Here is a 17815-nt window from a genome sequence, read left to right on the forward strand (position 1 = left end):
TTTCTGAGGACTACTTTGATTATTTGGGGTCTGTGGCACCCTCTTCATCCTTTCCCGCTGCTTGCTTTCCTACTTCAACCCACCCACCTTTAGATGTCTCAATTTGTGGATCTTTCAGATGTGTTTGTGTGTTAAGCATGGAATCATTTGTTGAATTATAGTTGTCCAACTTGTTACCTCAAGGGGAGAAACCTAGAGGTCTTCTCATGCTGACATCACTCCAGTATCCTTATTTTTAATTCACAGGTAAAAATAATTAATTTGGTTGGTATCAATATGTTCTAGTTTCCTAATTTTTTTCCTGTCAGTATTACATTTGGGAACTCTATCACACCTGTAAGAAGACGTAATTAACTATATTTTAACATAAAAAGTATAAAGATATTAACTTGCTATAATATGTAATATATATAATATTGCGTTTATTTATAATAAAATTGAAATCAATTCTAATTTGGTATGCAAAAACATTAATAGACTTCTGATTTGTTTTTCCTAAAGGCCTTATGAACTAGATAAGTCTAGTGTTATAAATATCATTATAAAGTAAAAAAAAAACAGACCTGGCCAGATTCATTAATTTTTCTCAAAGTCAAATAACCTATAAAATGATAAAGATGGGATCTTTTTACTTTTTTAACAACACTTTTTCCAGTTTCCAAAATCTTAGTGGAAGATGTAAAACTCTATGTGAAACAGCAAAACATCTAGTATCCTAGAACTTTTAATTTGTTGTGAGGAAGGCCATGAGATGGAGTTGGAAAGAACTAGATTCAGAGCAAGAAGATGATTTGACAACCAGATTCAATCTAAGCAATAAAACAACATGGAACTTATATAAAATGAGCAAGTGTATGTATATTTAATGTAAGTAGTAAAAAACACAGATTTACAATGTTCAACTAGAGGAGATGTTGTAAATGGAGAAAAAAGAAAGTTATTGTATGCCTAATGGTTGAGGTGACCAAAATGACTGTTAGGAGAGCAGTTTTAATTTCACAGGAGATTTAGTTATGAAATTAATCAAGTGGTTTTTGTCTTTTTTTTTTAATCCTCACCAGAGGATATTTTTTCCTTTTTTTTTTTCAGAGAGAGTAGGGGGTGGTGGTGAGGGAGACACATCAATTGGTTGCCTCCAGCATCCCAATTGGTGCAACTCAGGTACGTGCCCTTGACTAGAATCGAACCCGAGACCCTTCAATCCACAGGCAGACCCTCTAACCACTTAGCCAAACTGGCTAGGGCGTTTTTTGTCTTTTAATAAATGGGACAAAATAAAGAGAAAAAGAGTGAGAAATTTTTAATTTTTTGTAAATGAAATGATACCTGTTTATATCTACCACAGTGTCAAAACTTTAGAGATATGAATTTTTATGTAATATTTGTGTTAAAATATCCTGTTTAAAAAGAGAACTAATTTGAAGCATAATCATTATATTATTATTTCAAAAAGGCACCTAATTACATACCTAAACACCTGTAGCTTTTAAAAGTATGACATTTCTTGACCTATTTCCTTGTTGTATACCAAAAAGATGTTACATGATTCTTCTGTAAAAATATAAGACAAAGTTAAAGAGCAGATTGGGTAATCACTACTTAGATGATAAAATGTGATTTCAGGTCATTCCTGTCTTTTGCCTTGGTAACTTGTACATTTACTTCTAATAATATTGAGATCAGTTCTATTTTTGTGTTGCACATTATTACAATGACTATTATGCAAAGTCAGCTTATCCTATGTAAAGGCACAATATCGTTCCTGACTACTCCAATCATTGCCTGACAGCCCCAACCCTACAGCTTCACTTTCCAGTAATCTTATTTTTAATTCAAAGGTAAGAATAGTAAAAGTTGGTGTGGTACATTCTAGTTGCATATTTTTTTTCTCTCAGAGTTGCATTTGGGAACTGCAATGGGTTGGCTGTGGTGGATTTTATACAGAAGACAGTACTATTAAGCATGGGGACCATTGACTTATATAGATCGAGTGACCTATACCAACGACAACCACGGTCTCCTCGGAAAAACAAGCAGTTCATTGCAGGTAGGAGATAAAACAAGATGGTTACGAACTTGATTAGTTCATCTGTTTTCTTACCTTTAGATTTCTTATCTTTCTTATGTGATGCTGTTGAAATGCATGGTGAAATAAAGTGAACATAATTTATAACACCATGCAAATAAAATTGGACAGAAACATAGTGAAAATCTTTGAAAGGGTAAATGAGGTCTTCAAACTCTCAAGTTTCTTAGATTGAAGTCCTAGGAAATAACAGAAATTAAGCTATTATATATAAAAATGCTATGAAAATCAGGCTCTCTACTTGAAAAAACTGCTTTCAATGGTTGTGTTAAAGATGATACTTTTCTCCTAGTGTATCTGGCCCTTTTAAAAATATAATTGTTAGTTAAAAGTTATAAATTAAAAGTAGTCATTCGTTTAGTTAAAAGTAGTTATTCACTTCTTTTAATTTTTTTAATTAACTCCATATTTTAGCTGTCATATTTCCTTGTTGGGTGCTAACTTTCTAGGAGGTATTTTAACAAATGCAATAAAAATTATTAACATTTAAAATGCTACAAAAGATGACATTTTCTTGACAGAATCAATAAGTTGATTTATTTAACTATAAAATAAAAATATACATGGTTAATTAGGGTTTAAGCAGAAATACTTTCTATATAATGCCAAATCATCCAAAGTTTTACTGAAAATTCAGTACATATCCAAATAGTTTCCTTTTAAACATTGTGAAACTTTTGTATATTTTCTGTCCACTGACACAGTTTGGTTAAAAAATTTAGGTAAAAAATTAATTGGGCTAAAAGGTTCACAGATGGAAATATATTTATAATATTATGTCAGTGGACAGAAAATATAGTTTCTTTAAATTTTAGATAGTTCTTCAAAAATTTTAATCAATTGAATATTGAAGACTTTACTAAATATACTCATGCAAGAATATTTTAAAATAAAAAGTGCATGATGGTAGGTGTTAATGTTCTAAATAGCAGGAGTGCCAAATTTAACATCTGACTGTGACACTGAAGCTTCTTTTTGGACTAATGAAAAAATTACTTGATACACTGAAATCTCTTTGTTTATTTTTCTTTTGTAAACCTCAATCCTCTCCAAAATGCTAGTTTTGACCCTTTTCAGGAACACAGAAGTTCTGGATTTGTGTGTATTTTTGTTAGAAATTTCAATTTTTAACAATATCTTAGGAGTGCTGGAAATTTCAAATTTTATAGGTTCTGTCTCAACCACTACTGGCTTTTGAAAGGAAGACCGAATAAGAGAAATTGTGTGTCCCTGTATCATAAGATCCCCTCATGATTGGGAAAAAAGGTTGACTTTTGAAAGTTCATGGACTCAAGGGTAGGAAGATGTTAGAAGATAGTAGGCACTATTTGCATATTGAAAGCACCAATTCAATCAGAAAAGCTTTGGATTCTCTGTTAGTATCTAAATTATTGCTGGATATCCACAGCGGGGTGACAGGTAATACAACTGTTACTTAATTTAATCTTGTTGAGCCTTAACATTTATGATTAGAGCTTAGAATTTTGATGACTTTAAAATTAGGAAAAATTGTAATGAAGTCATAAATTTCATATTTAGTGTATAAAGTGAGTACTCACTTTGTTATAAAAATAAAATATTAAAAACTAAAATCTCTAAGCTTTCTTTTTAATACTGGAAACTAAAGACAACCACTTTGATATTTATGAGGTAACATACATATTATTTGCAAGCCAAATAAGTTTACTACATAAAAAAACATAAAATATGCCATCTATTTTTATAAGATATTTGATTAAATAAAATTACTACAACATTTCTCATCATTCATCTATCACATTTTACTTTCTAATTGATTTACTTTTTTAATATCTTCTCTCTAATTTGTTTACCTAAACTTGCTACAACTTCTTCATCTTGGCTGTTCTAGATTCTGGTATGATATCACTTCCTTTCACTTTAGACTATTTCTCTCTCTTTCCCCTGCCTGCTGCTGATGCTGGTGTTCTGGCATGTTCCAAAGACAACTTTTGCATGCGTGGCCTGTCTAACTTTTATCCTGATTTAACGAAACGGATCCGTACTTCCTATCAGAGTAAGTTCTATTAAGGTTAGGTAAATAGCACTTTTAAGTCATAATGCTTGAATTAAATCCATACATCTGTGCTCAGTAATGTGTTTTTTAAAACACATTCAGCATGCATGCAAATTTTTGTTTTATTATGGAAGTGCAGCCTGATAATTTTAATAAAAATTATAAAAATATTTTAAATAGTTGTCATGACCCATTTACTCATACCCATTGTTTCAGTGTTTATTTCAAACCATGCATACCACATCCTATTAGTCCAAGAGTCACTGTCTTTTGTTTTGAGGAGGAAGAGTCATGGTGTCCTTATAAATAAAAAACCTGACATACCAGTAACAATAATTGAATACTTTCTTATTTTGGAAACCTTGTGCCTTTGGCCATTTTATAAAATTATTCTAACCAAGGCAACAATATTTCCTCTTTCTAAGTAATTAGATACCTTAGAGACAGCTATTATACCTAATTTCTGATGGTTTTATTAAAATAGGGTACACAAAATAGGATACACAAATACATTTCTATAGTGATTTTAGGGACCAAACACTGTGAAGTTGGAGAATTAAGGTCACAAATAAGAGAGTCAATACTATTATTTACCATGGTAGCAAATGCAAATCTGAAGATGGTAGAGTAAGTAATTCTAAAAATTGAAACAGAAAGAGAGCAGAGTGAGGGTATGATTAGAGGTGCAAATGATACTAGTGATGTTATGGGTGAATATTTATTGACATGAGAAGATGTTTAGGATAGTAAATCAATGTTATATTTAAAAAGCATGTTCCTTATTAATATATAAAAGATGACCTCACATTTGTATAAAAAATATATATACATGTATGTTGTTTGTATTTTGAATTTCTTCAGACCTCACCTCACCAGCTTGTAGATACTAATGGAATCGCATCACTTATAAAAACCTAAGACTTCTTTGTTTCTCTAGCTAAAGGAAGTCTGTCTCTGTGAAATCCTTAAAATTTTTCTGGGAGTGCCCAGAGGGTGACTTATTTTTGCTCAAATTATTTTCTAGTTTTCTGCTCTAGCAGAGCACCCCCTTTTGGGGTGCCTTCCACAGTCTCTGCTCCTGGTGTCTTGTGACTAGAACACCTATGTTGGCTTCGGCTGCTTTCTGTTACACTAGTTCCTTTATTTAAATGCCTCCAGCGTACAGGCTTGTACACAGTAGTGTTTGAACCATTTAATTGGTACTTAACCTAGATTCGTTTGTATGTTTACTTACTTTTATGCATAGGCTATGTCTTTCCAAATGCATGACAAGAACCTGAAGAACATTATCTAAAATTTGTGTATCCTCTACTCCCAGTACAAGTATGAGCTCAGTAAGTAAATGATGATAGTAGTGGGATAGAGAACAACCAGTTCTTTTTGCTCACCTGCAGAGTCAGGGGATTTTTCAAATTTGACAGAAGTAGCTTTTATAGTTCCTGGATTCACTGGATTCATAGTTTTTTCTAAATAAAAGTTTAAAGTATCAAGGCAGAAGTAAAATCAAGTCCTTAATGGCCCTAAAAAGATCCTCCATGTTTCCACCAATAGGCTCCATAGGGGCTCAGACAAGCCCTGAAATTTGAAAGCAGATTTCTTAAAAATCTTTTCTTGATAATCCACATCATATATTTTGATAAGAGACTGATTTTTTAATGCCTTGAAGATCCTGGAATTTGCTTTTAAAAATAAATTTTACGAAAATTTAGCTTTAAGTTTAACTATTCAATAATATAACCTGGTTACATGTCTACAGTTTTATATTATTATAATAGAAACTGTACAGCCTTTTCATGAATTGTTTCCTAGCTTTCAGTAAAGCTATCTTCATTGTCCCTATTTAGGGAAACTTAACCCAATTCTATTGAGTGTCTATTATATTCTGGGATGTGCTAAGCAATTTGACTGGGTGTTATGTTATTTAATGGTCATTATAACCCTTTTAGGAAGATATTTATTAGTGGGTTCCTCTACAGATGAAAAAATTGAGGTTAAAGGAGATGAAATTAGTTTCTCATAGTCACAAAGAATAAGTGGGAACCAAACTTATACCTGTCTGATGCAAAAGTGACTTCATATCCTGTGTCTCCAAGTGTCTTCAAGTTTCAGATACATTATAAACCAATTTCATTAATAATCAGAAACTACTTTTTCTTTTTTAGTTTTCACTCACAACTTATGAAATCACATATTCAAAAATGAAACAATTTAAAATTATTTTTTCACAATTAAGAGACTGGACAAGGTATTCTCAAAAATCCATTTTTACATTTTATTGTGTCAATTTTGCTCTCAACGTGACATCACATTCTATTTTGAAACTTACACTTTTCATTTTGAGAAACATCTCAACTGCAATTGCAATCTTTTCCTGGGTGCTTTCATTGGTCACCTTGTAACACAGGTTAGGCTCCAAGGAGCTGACTTCCCTAAACCTTTAAAAAGGAAGCCTCTGTATTTTAAGATTATGATTTGTAGAAGCAATTAAATGCTTTAGAAAGAGCAACAGACATAGGGTCAAAGGTTTATAGCAATTTCTGCCTTTTCTATTTATTATCTGCTCATTACATTTTTAAGCAAGTCATTTACTCTGAGGTTGTTTTTTTTAATTATAAAGTAAAAATTATAATCTCTACCTCCCTTAGAGATTTATGGAACTTTTTTTGGTTAATGTTTGTAAAAGCACCTCTATAAATATTAGACATTGTTGTTATAATAGAAAATGAACCAAGCCACAAAGAGGTTAAATACCAGAATCACAGCCAATCTATGGAAGACTTTGAAAAGTATCAGGCCTATCTATGTTTTCCTTCTTTCACTGCATGTTTTTGTCAGAACATGGGGAATAAGGAAAGAAGGAATACCAGCGAAAATGACGGTAAACAATGAATTTTAAAAATTTTATTCATTCTGTAGATACACTGTTAAAGCACTGTGAAGTAGCAGTGCTTAGAAAGAGGAAAATGAGTGTCAGGGAAGGAAGGGCCTATCTGAGGATGAAACATCTAAGTGATATTCTACAAGATAAGGAGGTTTGGACAAAGCTTTGGATTTCCACTTCAGACCAAGACAGAATAATAGAGACCAAATTTAATCTAGTGCCTGAAACAAACAACCCACCCCTCTCCCCCCACACACATACAGATATAACAAATGAAATTTTTTTTTGGTTTTTAAGACACAGGACATCTTGTAATGAAAAACAATAATCTCTGACAGACGAAAAAGAAGTGAAGCCTGCAACCACATCTGATTACTGCTCTGAGAGAATTTCTAGACTGCAGCAGAGGGAGGGAGGGAAACCCAAGAGAAAACCAGTCAGCTGCTTGAGTTGAGTAGATGAGAATGAGAAACCAGGAAACCAAAGCAGCTACAGTTCACAAGGAGGGGATCCCAGAGATCCACAGTTTCCTCCTCAAACAAAATACAGATTAACACACACATATGATGAAACTAACCAGGGTCAGGTAAAGACCTGTCTGAAAGAATTTAAGGAAACTGTTCAACACTCAAACAAAGGAAATAGTGCCTATTCCCACCAGCCAGACTAGAAAAAATAATAATTCACATCCACTTCTAGTTAACGTTGTACTGGAGATTCTAGCCAGTGTAGCCAGGCAAGAAAAATAAATGAGTTATCTTAATAAATAAAAGATTGGAAAAGAAGTTAAATAGTCTTTTTTTCCCCCCATAGACAACATGATAATTTATGAAGAAAATGTAATGAAATATACAAAAAGGGTACTAGGACTAATAAGTGAGTTTAACAAAATGCAGAATAGAAGGTCAAAATATGAAAATAAATTTTATTTCATTCTACCCACAACAAAAAATCTGAAATTTAAAATACCATTTATATGGCATCAAAATATGAAACACCTAGTCATAAATTAGAGAACAGATGTGAAAGACCCATACATTTAAAACCAGAAAACATTGCTGAAAATTTTTATAAAGACCTAAAAAATGAAGAATTACGCCATGTTTGTGTTTCAAAGACTTGATACTATTAGGATTTCTATTCTCTCCTAATTGATCTGTACCTCAATACAATCCCAATAAAAGTTCAGCAGGCTTTTAACAGAAATTGAAAAACTCATTCTAAAGTCCATACAGAAATGCAAAAGATTTAGAATAGCCAAAACAACTTTTAAAAAGAACAGTGTTGAAACATGGGGCCAAGATGGTGGTGAAGGAAGACCAAGCTCACCCCCTGCCAAGAACACATTGAATGTACACCTATGTTTAGAGCAATTTCTCCTGAGGGTCAACTGAGAATCAACTAAACAGCTTCTAAACAACAAACAAGAGACCATGTAAAGAAGTCTGGGAAACTGTGAGAGCTCTCTGGGAGCTGAGGGAACTCTCCAAGACCAGAGGAACCAAAAAGCACCATTGTTTACATTTCCCCTGCACATGGATAGCAGGCAGGAGCTCTGTTCAGCTCCCAGGCTGATCTGCATACCAACATTCACATCTTAGGGATACTAGAAAAAGACACAGCAAGAGATTGAAAACCTATTTGAAGAAATAATGGCTGAAAACTTCCCTAACCTGGCAAAGGAAATAAACATACAAGTCCAGGAAGTGCATAGAGTTCCAAACAAGATGAACTCAAAGAGTCCCACATCAAGACACATGGTAATTAAAATGCCAAAGGTTAAAGACAAAGAGAGACTTTTAAAAGTAGTAAGAAAGCCCTAGCCAGTTTGGCTCACTGGTTAGAGCATCGGCCCACGGAGTGAAGGGTCCAGGGTTTGATTCTGGCCAAGGGCACATACCTGAGTTGCAGGCTCCATCCCTGGCCCAGGCTGGAGCTAGTCTAGGAGGCAACCAGTCGATGTGTCTCTCTCACATCGATGTTTCTCCCTCTCCCCCAACTCTCTCTAAAGAGCAATGGAAAAAATATCCTCGGGTAAGGAAAAAAGTAGTAAGAAAAGCAGTGAGTTACATACAAGGATCTCCCATTTGATAGATGATTTTTCAATGAAAACTTTGCTGGCCAGAATGGAATGGCATGAAATATTCAGTGATGAAAAGCAAACACCTACAACCAAGACTACTCCACCTAGCAAAGCTATCATTTAGAATAGAAAGAGAAAGATTTTCCCAGACAAGAAAAAGCTAAGTGTTTGTCACCACTAAACCAGTGTTACAAAAAATGTTAAAGGGACTTTTTAAAGGAGAAAAGATAAATATGAATAAGAAAATAGGACAGAAAAAGCTTTCTCACTAAAAAAGGCAAACAGTTAAGCAGTGAATTAACCAACTATAAAGATCTAGTACAAAGGTTAAAAGGCAAAAGAAAGATTGTGTATAAAAACAAATTAAGGGATAAACATAGACATAGAAAAAATAATAACAAAAACATAATGTGGAGGGGTTGACTAAAAGTTGTAGTCATTTTAGAATGCTTTAGAACTTAATCAACCATCAACTTAAAATAGACTGCAGTAAACATAGCTTGGTATATATGAAGCACACTGTAACCACAAACCGAAAAATCCATGAATATTACTGAAATAAAGAGACAGGAATCCAAACATGACACTGTAATAAGTCATCAACATAAAAGAGAAGAGAGCAAGAGAATAAGAAAAAGAGAATTTCAAAATGAGAAAATAATCATATTCCAATAAATATACACCTATCAATAATTACTTTAAATGTAAATGGACCAAATGCTCCAATCAAAGGACATAGGGTGGCCGAATGGATAAAAAAACCAAGACTCATACACACACAGATGAGAAAAGGGATGTAAAAAGATATTTTCTGCCAATGGAAATGGAAATTAAAAAAAAAAAAAAAAAGGCTGGGGTAGCATTACTTATGTCAGACAAAATAGATTTTAAAATAATGATTATAACAAGAGACAAAAGGCATTTCATAATGATAAAGGGATCAATCCAACATGAGGATATAACTCTCATCAACACCCAAAATAGGATTACCTAAATATATAACAAATATTGACAGACATAAAGGGAGATATTAATAGTAATATAGTAGTAGTAGGGGACTTTAACATCCCATTGACATCAATAGATAGATCATCCAGACAGAAATCAACAGAGAAAATATAACCTCAAATGACCAGATGAACATAATTGATATTTTTAGGACATTTCACCCCACAGCAGCAGAATACACATTATTTCAACTGTCCATGGAATATTTTCCAAGATAGACCATGTTAGGCCACGAAACAAGATCAAGAAAAAAATCAAGATACCTTGAGACAAATGAAAATGAAGACACAATGACCCAAAAACTATGGGACACAGACTAAGCAATTCTAAGAGAGAAATGTATAACAATACACACCTACCTCAAAAAACAAGAAAAATCTTAACTAATCAATCTAACATTACACCTATAGGAACTTGAAGAAGAATAAGAAACAAAGCTCCCAAAGTGAATAGAAGGAAGGAAATAATAAAGATCAGAGCAAAAATAAACAAAATACAATAAAAATAAATAAGTCAATGAAATCAAGAGCTGGTTCTTTGAAAAGATAAACAAAACTGATAAAACTTTGATTTATTTTTTGATATGCCAATAAACAAATAAATGTAAATTAGGTATAAGACAACAATTTATTATTATCTTTTACAGTTCTGTAGGTTGATTGGGCTCAAATGGTTGGTTCTTTTTTGTTGAATTTATTGGAGTGACATTGGTTAATAAAATTATATGGGTTTCAGGGCTACAATTCTATAATACATCATCTGTATATTGTATTGTGTGTTAGAAAGACTAATCAAGAAGAAGAAGAGAGCCAAAATTTTTTAAATCCAAAAATGAGGAGAAGAGACAAAGGACACCACAGAAATACAGCATTATAACATAACACTATAAACAATTATATGCAAATAAATTGGCCAATCTGGAAGAAATGGACAAATTACTAGAAACACACAATATTCCAAGGTTGAATCAGGAAGAAACAGAAAATCTGAACAGACCTAAAAGTACTAATGAAATTGAATAAGTAATCAAAAAAACCTAACAACAACAAAAAAGCCCTGGAAATGATGGTTTTATCTTTCAAGGAAAAATTACTACCTTTTCTTCTGAAACTAATCCAGAAAATTAGAGGCCAGCATTACCCTGATACCAAAACTAGACAAATACACTAAAAAAACAAAAAAAATTATAGGCATTTTTCATAGAACTAGAACATACAATCCTAAAATTTATATGGAACCACAGAAGATCCCAAAAAGCCAAAGCAAGCAAGAGAAAGAATAACAAAGAAAAAAGTATCATGCTACCTGATATCAAACTATACTACAAGGCTGTTGTAATCAAAACAGCCTGGTACTGGCATAAAAAAAGTCACATAGATTAATAGAACAGAAAAGACAACCCAGAAATAAATCCATGTCTGTATGGTCAATTAATCACAAAGAAGGCAAGCATAGATATTGGGCCCTAGCCACTGTGGCTCAGTTGATTGGAGTGTTTTCTCATACACCAAAAGGTCACGGGTTTGATTTCTGGTTAGGGCAAATACCCAGGTTTCAGGTTTGTTCCCTGGTCAGGGTGCATACTAGAGGCTACCAATCAATGTGTCTCTCTCATATCGATGTCTCTCTCTCTCTCTTCCTCTTTCTCAAAAAACAATCAATAAAAAAAAAAAATTAAAGAATATACATTGGGATAGAGACAGTCTTTTCAATAAATGGTGTTGGGAAAACTAGACACATATACAAAACAATGAAACCAGATCACTTTCTTACACCATATACAAGAATCAATTAAAAATGGACTAAGGACAAATGTAAGACTTGAAACCATAAAGCTCCTAGAAGAAAACACAGGCAGTAAATTCTTTGACATCGTATTTAGTAATATTTTTTTGGATATGTCTCTTCAGGTGAGGGAAACAAGGTAACAAAACAATTGGGACTACATCAGTCTGAAGACTTTTTGCACAGAGAAGAAAACTATCAACAAAACAAAAAGACAGCCTACTGAATGGGAGAAGATATTCACCAATGATATATCCAATAAGGGGTTAATATCCAAAACATATAAGGAGCTTACACAACGCCAAAAAAATCTGATTTTAAAAAATGGGCAGAGGACCTGAAGAGAGATTTCACCAAAGAGGACATAGAAATAGCCAATAGATATATGAAGAGATACTCAACATTACTAATCATCAGGGAAATGTAAATTAAAACTACAGTGAGATATCACTTCACACTTGTCAGAATGGCTTATAATAAATCAAACAACACATGTTAGCAAGGATGTGGAGAAAAGGGAACTCTTGTGCACTTATGGTAGGATAATAAATTTGGGCAGCCATTATGGAAAACAGTATGGAGGTTCCTCACAAAATTAAAAATAGAACTACCATATGACCTAGAAATTCCACTTAGGTTATTCATCCAAACTAATCCAAAACACCAATTTTAAGATATATGATCCCCTATATTTATTGCAGCACTATTTACAATGCCCATATCTGAAAGCAACAACCTAAGTGTCCATTGATAGATCAATGGATAAAGAAGAGACGGTACATATATATAATGGAATATTACTCAGGCATAAAAAAAAGAGTATCATACCATTTGTGGCAACATGGATGGATCTATTACATGTTATTATTAGTGAAATAGGACACACAGAGAAAGACAAATACCATATGATTTCACTTATATGTGGAATTTACAAAACAGAAACAGATTCATACATACAGAGAACAAATTGATGGTTGCCAGATGGGAGTAGGGTTGGTGAGGTGAATGAAAAAGGTGAAGGAATTAAGAAGTACAAATTCTCAGTCATGAAAATAGTCATTTTGATGTAAAGTACATCATAGAGAATGTAGTAAGTAATATAACTGTATGGCAGCAGATGGGTATAGACTTAGAGTGATCACTTCATAAGCTATATAAATGTCTAATCATTATGTTGTACACCTGAATCTAATATTGTATGTCAACAGTAATGGAAAAATACAAAATAAATTTAAAAAGGAAAGAGATCAAGAAAAGGAACAGAGAACAACAACAAACAATTAACAAAACATGAATGAGCACATACCTATACCAAATTACTATAAATATAAATGGACTAAATGTTCCACTCAAAAGACATTGGGTAGCTGATGGATAAAAAATATAAAAGACCCATCTATATACTGCTTACAAGCAGCTCACTTTAGATTGAAAGACACATACAGATTAAAATGGAAAGGATGGAAAAAGATATTCCATGCAAATAGAAACAAAATGTAAACTGGAGTAGCAATACTAAAGAGGGAGGGGGAGGAGGAGGGAGATTTCTTAAAGTAGAAAGAGACCAAGAAAGGCATTATTACATAAGTATAAAGAGGTCAATCCAAGAAGATATAACATTTGAAAATATCTATGTACCCAACATAGGAGCACCTAAGTATATAAAGCAAATGCTAACATTTCTGGACAAAAGACAGAAATTAACAGTAATACAATAACAGTTGGGTACTTTAATACCACACTTAGCTCAATGGACAGATCATCCAGACAGAAAATTAATAGGGAATTAACAACCTTAAATGTCACAATAGATAAAATCAACTTTATAAAAATGTGTAGAATATTTCATCCCCAAACTGTAGAAAACGTATTTTTCTCAAGCACACATGGGACATTTTCCACGATAGACCATATACTAGGCCACAAATATGCCTCAGTACATTCAGTGCGATTTTAATTATATCAAGCTTATTTTCCAACCACAATGGCATGAAGCTAGAAGTCAACTACAGGAAGAAAATGGAATAAAACACAAACACAGGCAGATTAATCAATATGCTACTAAATAACCAATACATCAAAGAAAATCAAACAGGAAATTTAAAACTACCTTCACACAAATGAAAAAACACAACTTTCCAAAATTTATGGGATGCAACAAAAGCAGTTGTAAGAGAGAAGTTCATAGATATACAGGCCTACCTCAAGAAACAGGAAAATCCCAAATAAACCATGTAAGCTTATACCTAAAGTAACTAGAAAAAGAAAAACAAACAAAACAAAGTAGAAGGAATGAAATAAAAATCAGAGTGGAAATGAACAAAAGAGAGATTAAAAAATAGAAAAAGATAAATCAAACTAAGAACTGGTTCTTTGAAAGGATAAATAAAATTGACAAGCCTCTAGCAAGACTCAAGAAAAAAAGGATAGTGCCAAAATAAATGAAACCAGAAATGAAGGAGAAATTCCAGTCAACACCAAAGAAATTCAAAGGATCATTAAAGAATACTATGAACAATTATATGCCAACAAATTGGACAATCTAGAAGAAATGGATAAACTTCTAGCAACATAGAACTTTCCAAGACTACACCAAGAAGAAACAGAATCTCAACAGAATGATTACTACCAATGAAGTTGAAGCAGTAGTAAACAAACAAACAAACGAACAAAAAACTCCCATTAAACAAAAGCCCTGGACCAGCCAGCTTCCTTGGTAAATTCTACCAAAATTTAAAGAAAAATTAACACCAATCCTTCTCAAACTCTTCCAAAGAATAAAAAAGAAGGGAACACTTTCAAAGTCATTAGCCAGCATTGCATTACCTATACCAAAACTAGACAAAGACACTACAAAATTCGACAGTTATAGGCAATTATCTCTGATTAGCAGAGAGGCAAAAATTCTCAATGAGATAGTAGCAAATCAAAGTTAAAAATACATTAAAAAGATTATACAACACTATCAAGTGGGATTTATAACAGGGATGCAAGAATGGTTCAATATCTGCAAAACAATGTGGTACACCACATCAATAAAACTAAGGATAAAAATCATGATCATATCAATAGATGCAAAAAGACATTTGACTAAATTCAACATCCATTTATGTATAAAACTATCAACAAAGTGAATACAGAAGGAACTTACCTTAAAATGATAAAGGTTACAGATCCAAGGTGGTGGCAGAGTAGGTGGTAATTATACTCACATCCTCCCAGGTCCAAAGGAATTACAACTATATTATAGAACAATAAATCTGAATAACCAACTGGAAACTAGCTGAACAGAAGTCTTATAATTCCTAAGGATTTACAGAAGCCACATTGAAACAAATTAGGAAAATTACAAAAAACAAACAAACACGATCAAAGCTATATATGATTAGCCCACAGCTAACCTTATACTCAATGGTGAAAACCTGAAAGCTTTTCCCCTAAGAGCAGAAAAAGACAGGGTTGCTCACTCTCACCACTATTATTCAATATAATACCGAAAGTTATAGCCACAGCAATCAGCCAAGAAAATAAAATAGAAGGCATCCAAGTTGGAAAGAAGTAAAACTGTCACTATTTGCAGATGACATACTATATATAGAAAATCGTAAAGAACCCACCAAAAATGTAATACAATGACAGAATTCAGTAAAGTAGCATGATACAAAATTAATATACATAAATCCACTGCATTTGTATACACTAATAACGAACAATCAGAAGGAAATTAAGAATATCTCTTTTATAAATTGCACCAAAAAGAATAAAATATCTAGGAATAAATTTAACCAAGGAGGTAAAAGACCTATACTCAGAAAACTATAAGACACTGAAGAAATTGAAAAGGACACAAATGAATGGGCTCATGGATTAGAAAGACTAGTATTAAAATGACCATAATACCCAAAGCAACCTACAGATTCAGTACAATCTCTACCAAAATTCCAATGGTATTCTTATCAGAACTAGAACAAATAATCCTAAAATTTATATGGAATCACAAAAAACCTTGAATAGCCAAAGCAATCTTTTTAAAAAACTTATCTTTATTGTTGAAAGTATTATAAATGTCCCCTTTTTTCCCCATTGACCCCCTCCACTCTACACCTCCCCCCCCTCCGGCCTTCACCACACTATTGTCTATGTCTATGGGTTATGCATATATGTATATAAGTTCTTTGGTTAATTTCACCCCCCCCTTACCCTCCCACCCCTGCCTTCCCTCTGAGATTCATCAGTCTGTTCCATGTTTCTCTGTCTCTGGATCTATTCTGTTCATCAGTTTATTTTGTTCATTACATTCCACATATAAGTGAGATCATGTGATGCTTGTCTTTCTCTGACTGGCTTATTTCACTTAGGATAATACTCTCCAGGTCCCTCCATGCTGTCTCAAAGGGTAAGAGATCCTTTGTTTTTATAGCTGCATAGTATTCCATTGTGTAAATTCCCAAAGCAATCTTGAGAAATAACAGAGATGGAGGTATCACACTTTGTGATTTCAAACTATACTACAAAGTTATAATAATAATAAAAAGTATGGTACTGGCACAAAAACAAACACATAAGTCAATGGAACAGAATAGGGAGTTCAGAAATAAACCTGCATCTATATGGTCAATTAATCTATCACAAAGGATGCAAGAATATACAATGGAGAAATAGTCTCCTCAATAAATGGTGCTGGGAAAACTGGACAGATACATTCAAAAAAATGAAAGTGGACTACTCTCTTACACTATATACAAAAATAAACTCAAAACAGATTAAAGAATTAAATGTAAGACCTGAAACCATAAACTCCTAGACGAAAACATAAGTAGTAATCCACTTGAAATCAGTCTTATTAGTATCTTTTTAGATATATCCTCTTGAGCAAGAGAAACAAACACAAAAATAAACAAATAGGACTTTATCAAACTAAAAAGCTTCTGCACAGGAAGGAAACCATCAACAAAATGAAAAGACAACCTACTGAATGGGAGAATATATTCACAAATGATATATCCAATAAAGGGTTGATACCCAAAATATATAAGGAACTCATATTATAACTCAATAACAAAAAACCCCACCAATCCAATAGAAAAATGGGCAGAGGACATGAAGAGATATTGCTCCAAAGAAGGCCCACAGATAGCCAACAGACACATGAATATATACTCAAGATCATTAATCATTAGGTAAATACAAATCAAAACCAGAATGAGATATCACCTCAAACCTATTAGAATGGTTGTTATAAAAAAGTCAACAAATAACAAGTGTTGGTGAGGGTGTGGAGAAAAAACAACCCTTGTGCACTGTTGGTGGAACTGCAAATGGATACAGCCACTAAGTAAAACATTATGGAGATTCCTCAAAAAGTAAAAATAGATCCACCATACAACCCACCAATTCCACTTCTGAACATTTATCTAAAGAAAACGAAAACAATAATTTGAAAAGATATATGCCCTCCTATATTCATTGCAGCATTGTTTATAATAGCTAACATAGGGAAATCAACCTAGGTGTCTAGTGATAGATGAATGGATGAAGTGTGGCATATATACAATGGAGTATTACTCAACAATGAAAAATAAAAAAAGAAATTCTACCATTTGTGAAAACATGCATGGACCTAAAGGATATTATGCTAAGTGAAATAAGTCAAACTGAGAAAGACAAATATCACATAATTTCACATATATGTTGAATTTTTTTTTTTTAAATCAAAACAAGTGAACAAACAGTACAAAATAGAAATAAAGAACAAATTGATAGTTGCCAGAGGGGAGAGTAATAGAGGGATGGATGAAAAAGGCAAAGGGAAATATAGTCAATGATAGTGTGATAACTTGGCATGGTGACAGATGGTTACTAGACATAGTGTGGTGATCACATCGTAAAATATATAAATGTCAGTCACTATATTGTACACCTGAAACTAATATATTT

The 17815-nt window shown here is 32.9% G+C and overlaps 1 protein-coding gene across 1 annotated transcript in view; it reads left to right on the forward strand.

Annotated features, from left to right (window-relative positions):
* The window catches only part of STXBP5L (syntaxin binding protein 5L), a 170660-nt gene that overhangs the window by 104229 nt on the left and 48616 nt on the right, over window positions 1-17815 (forward strand). Inside the window, exons 19-20 of the mRNA XM_087817877.1 lie at window positions 1896-2047; window positions 4050-4121. Coding sequence (XP_087674003.1) covers window positions 1896-2047; window positions 4050-4121 — 224 coding nt within the window. The remainder of the gene's footprint in view (window positions 1-1895; window positions 2048-4049; window positions 4122-17815) is intronic.

Source organism: Miniopterus natalensis, chromosome 6, assembly GCF_054644295.1.
Source record: "Miniopterus natalensis isolate mMinNat1 chromosome 6, mMinNat1.hap1, whole genome shotgun sequence".
NCBI classification, from domain to species: domain Eukaryota; kingdom Metazoa; phylum Chordata; class Mammalia; order Chiroptera; family Miniopteridae; genus Miniopterus; species Miniopterus natalensis.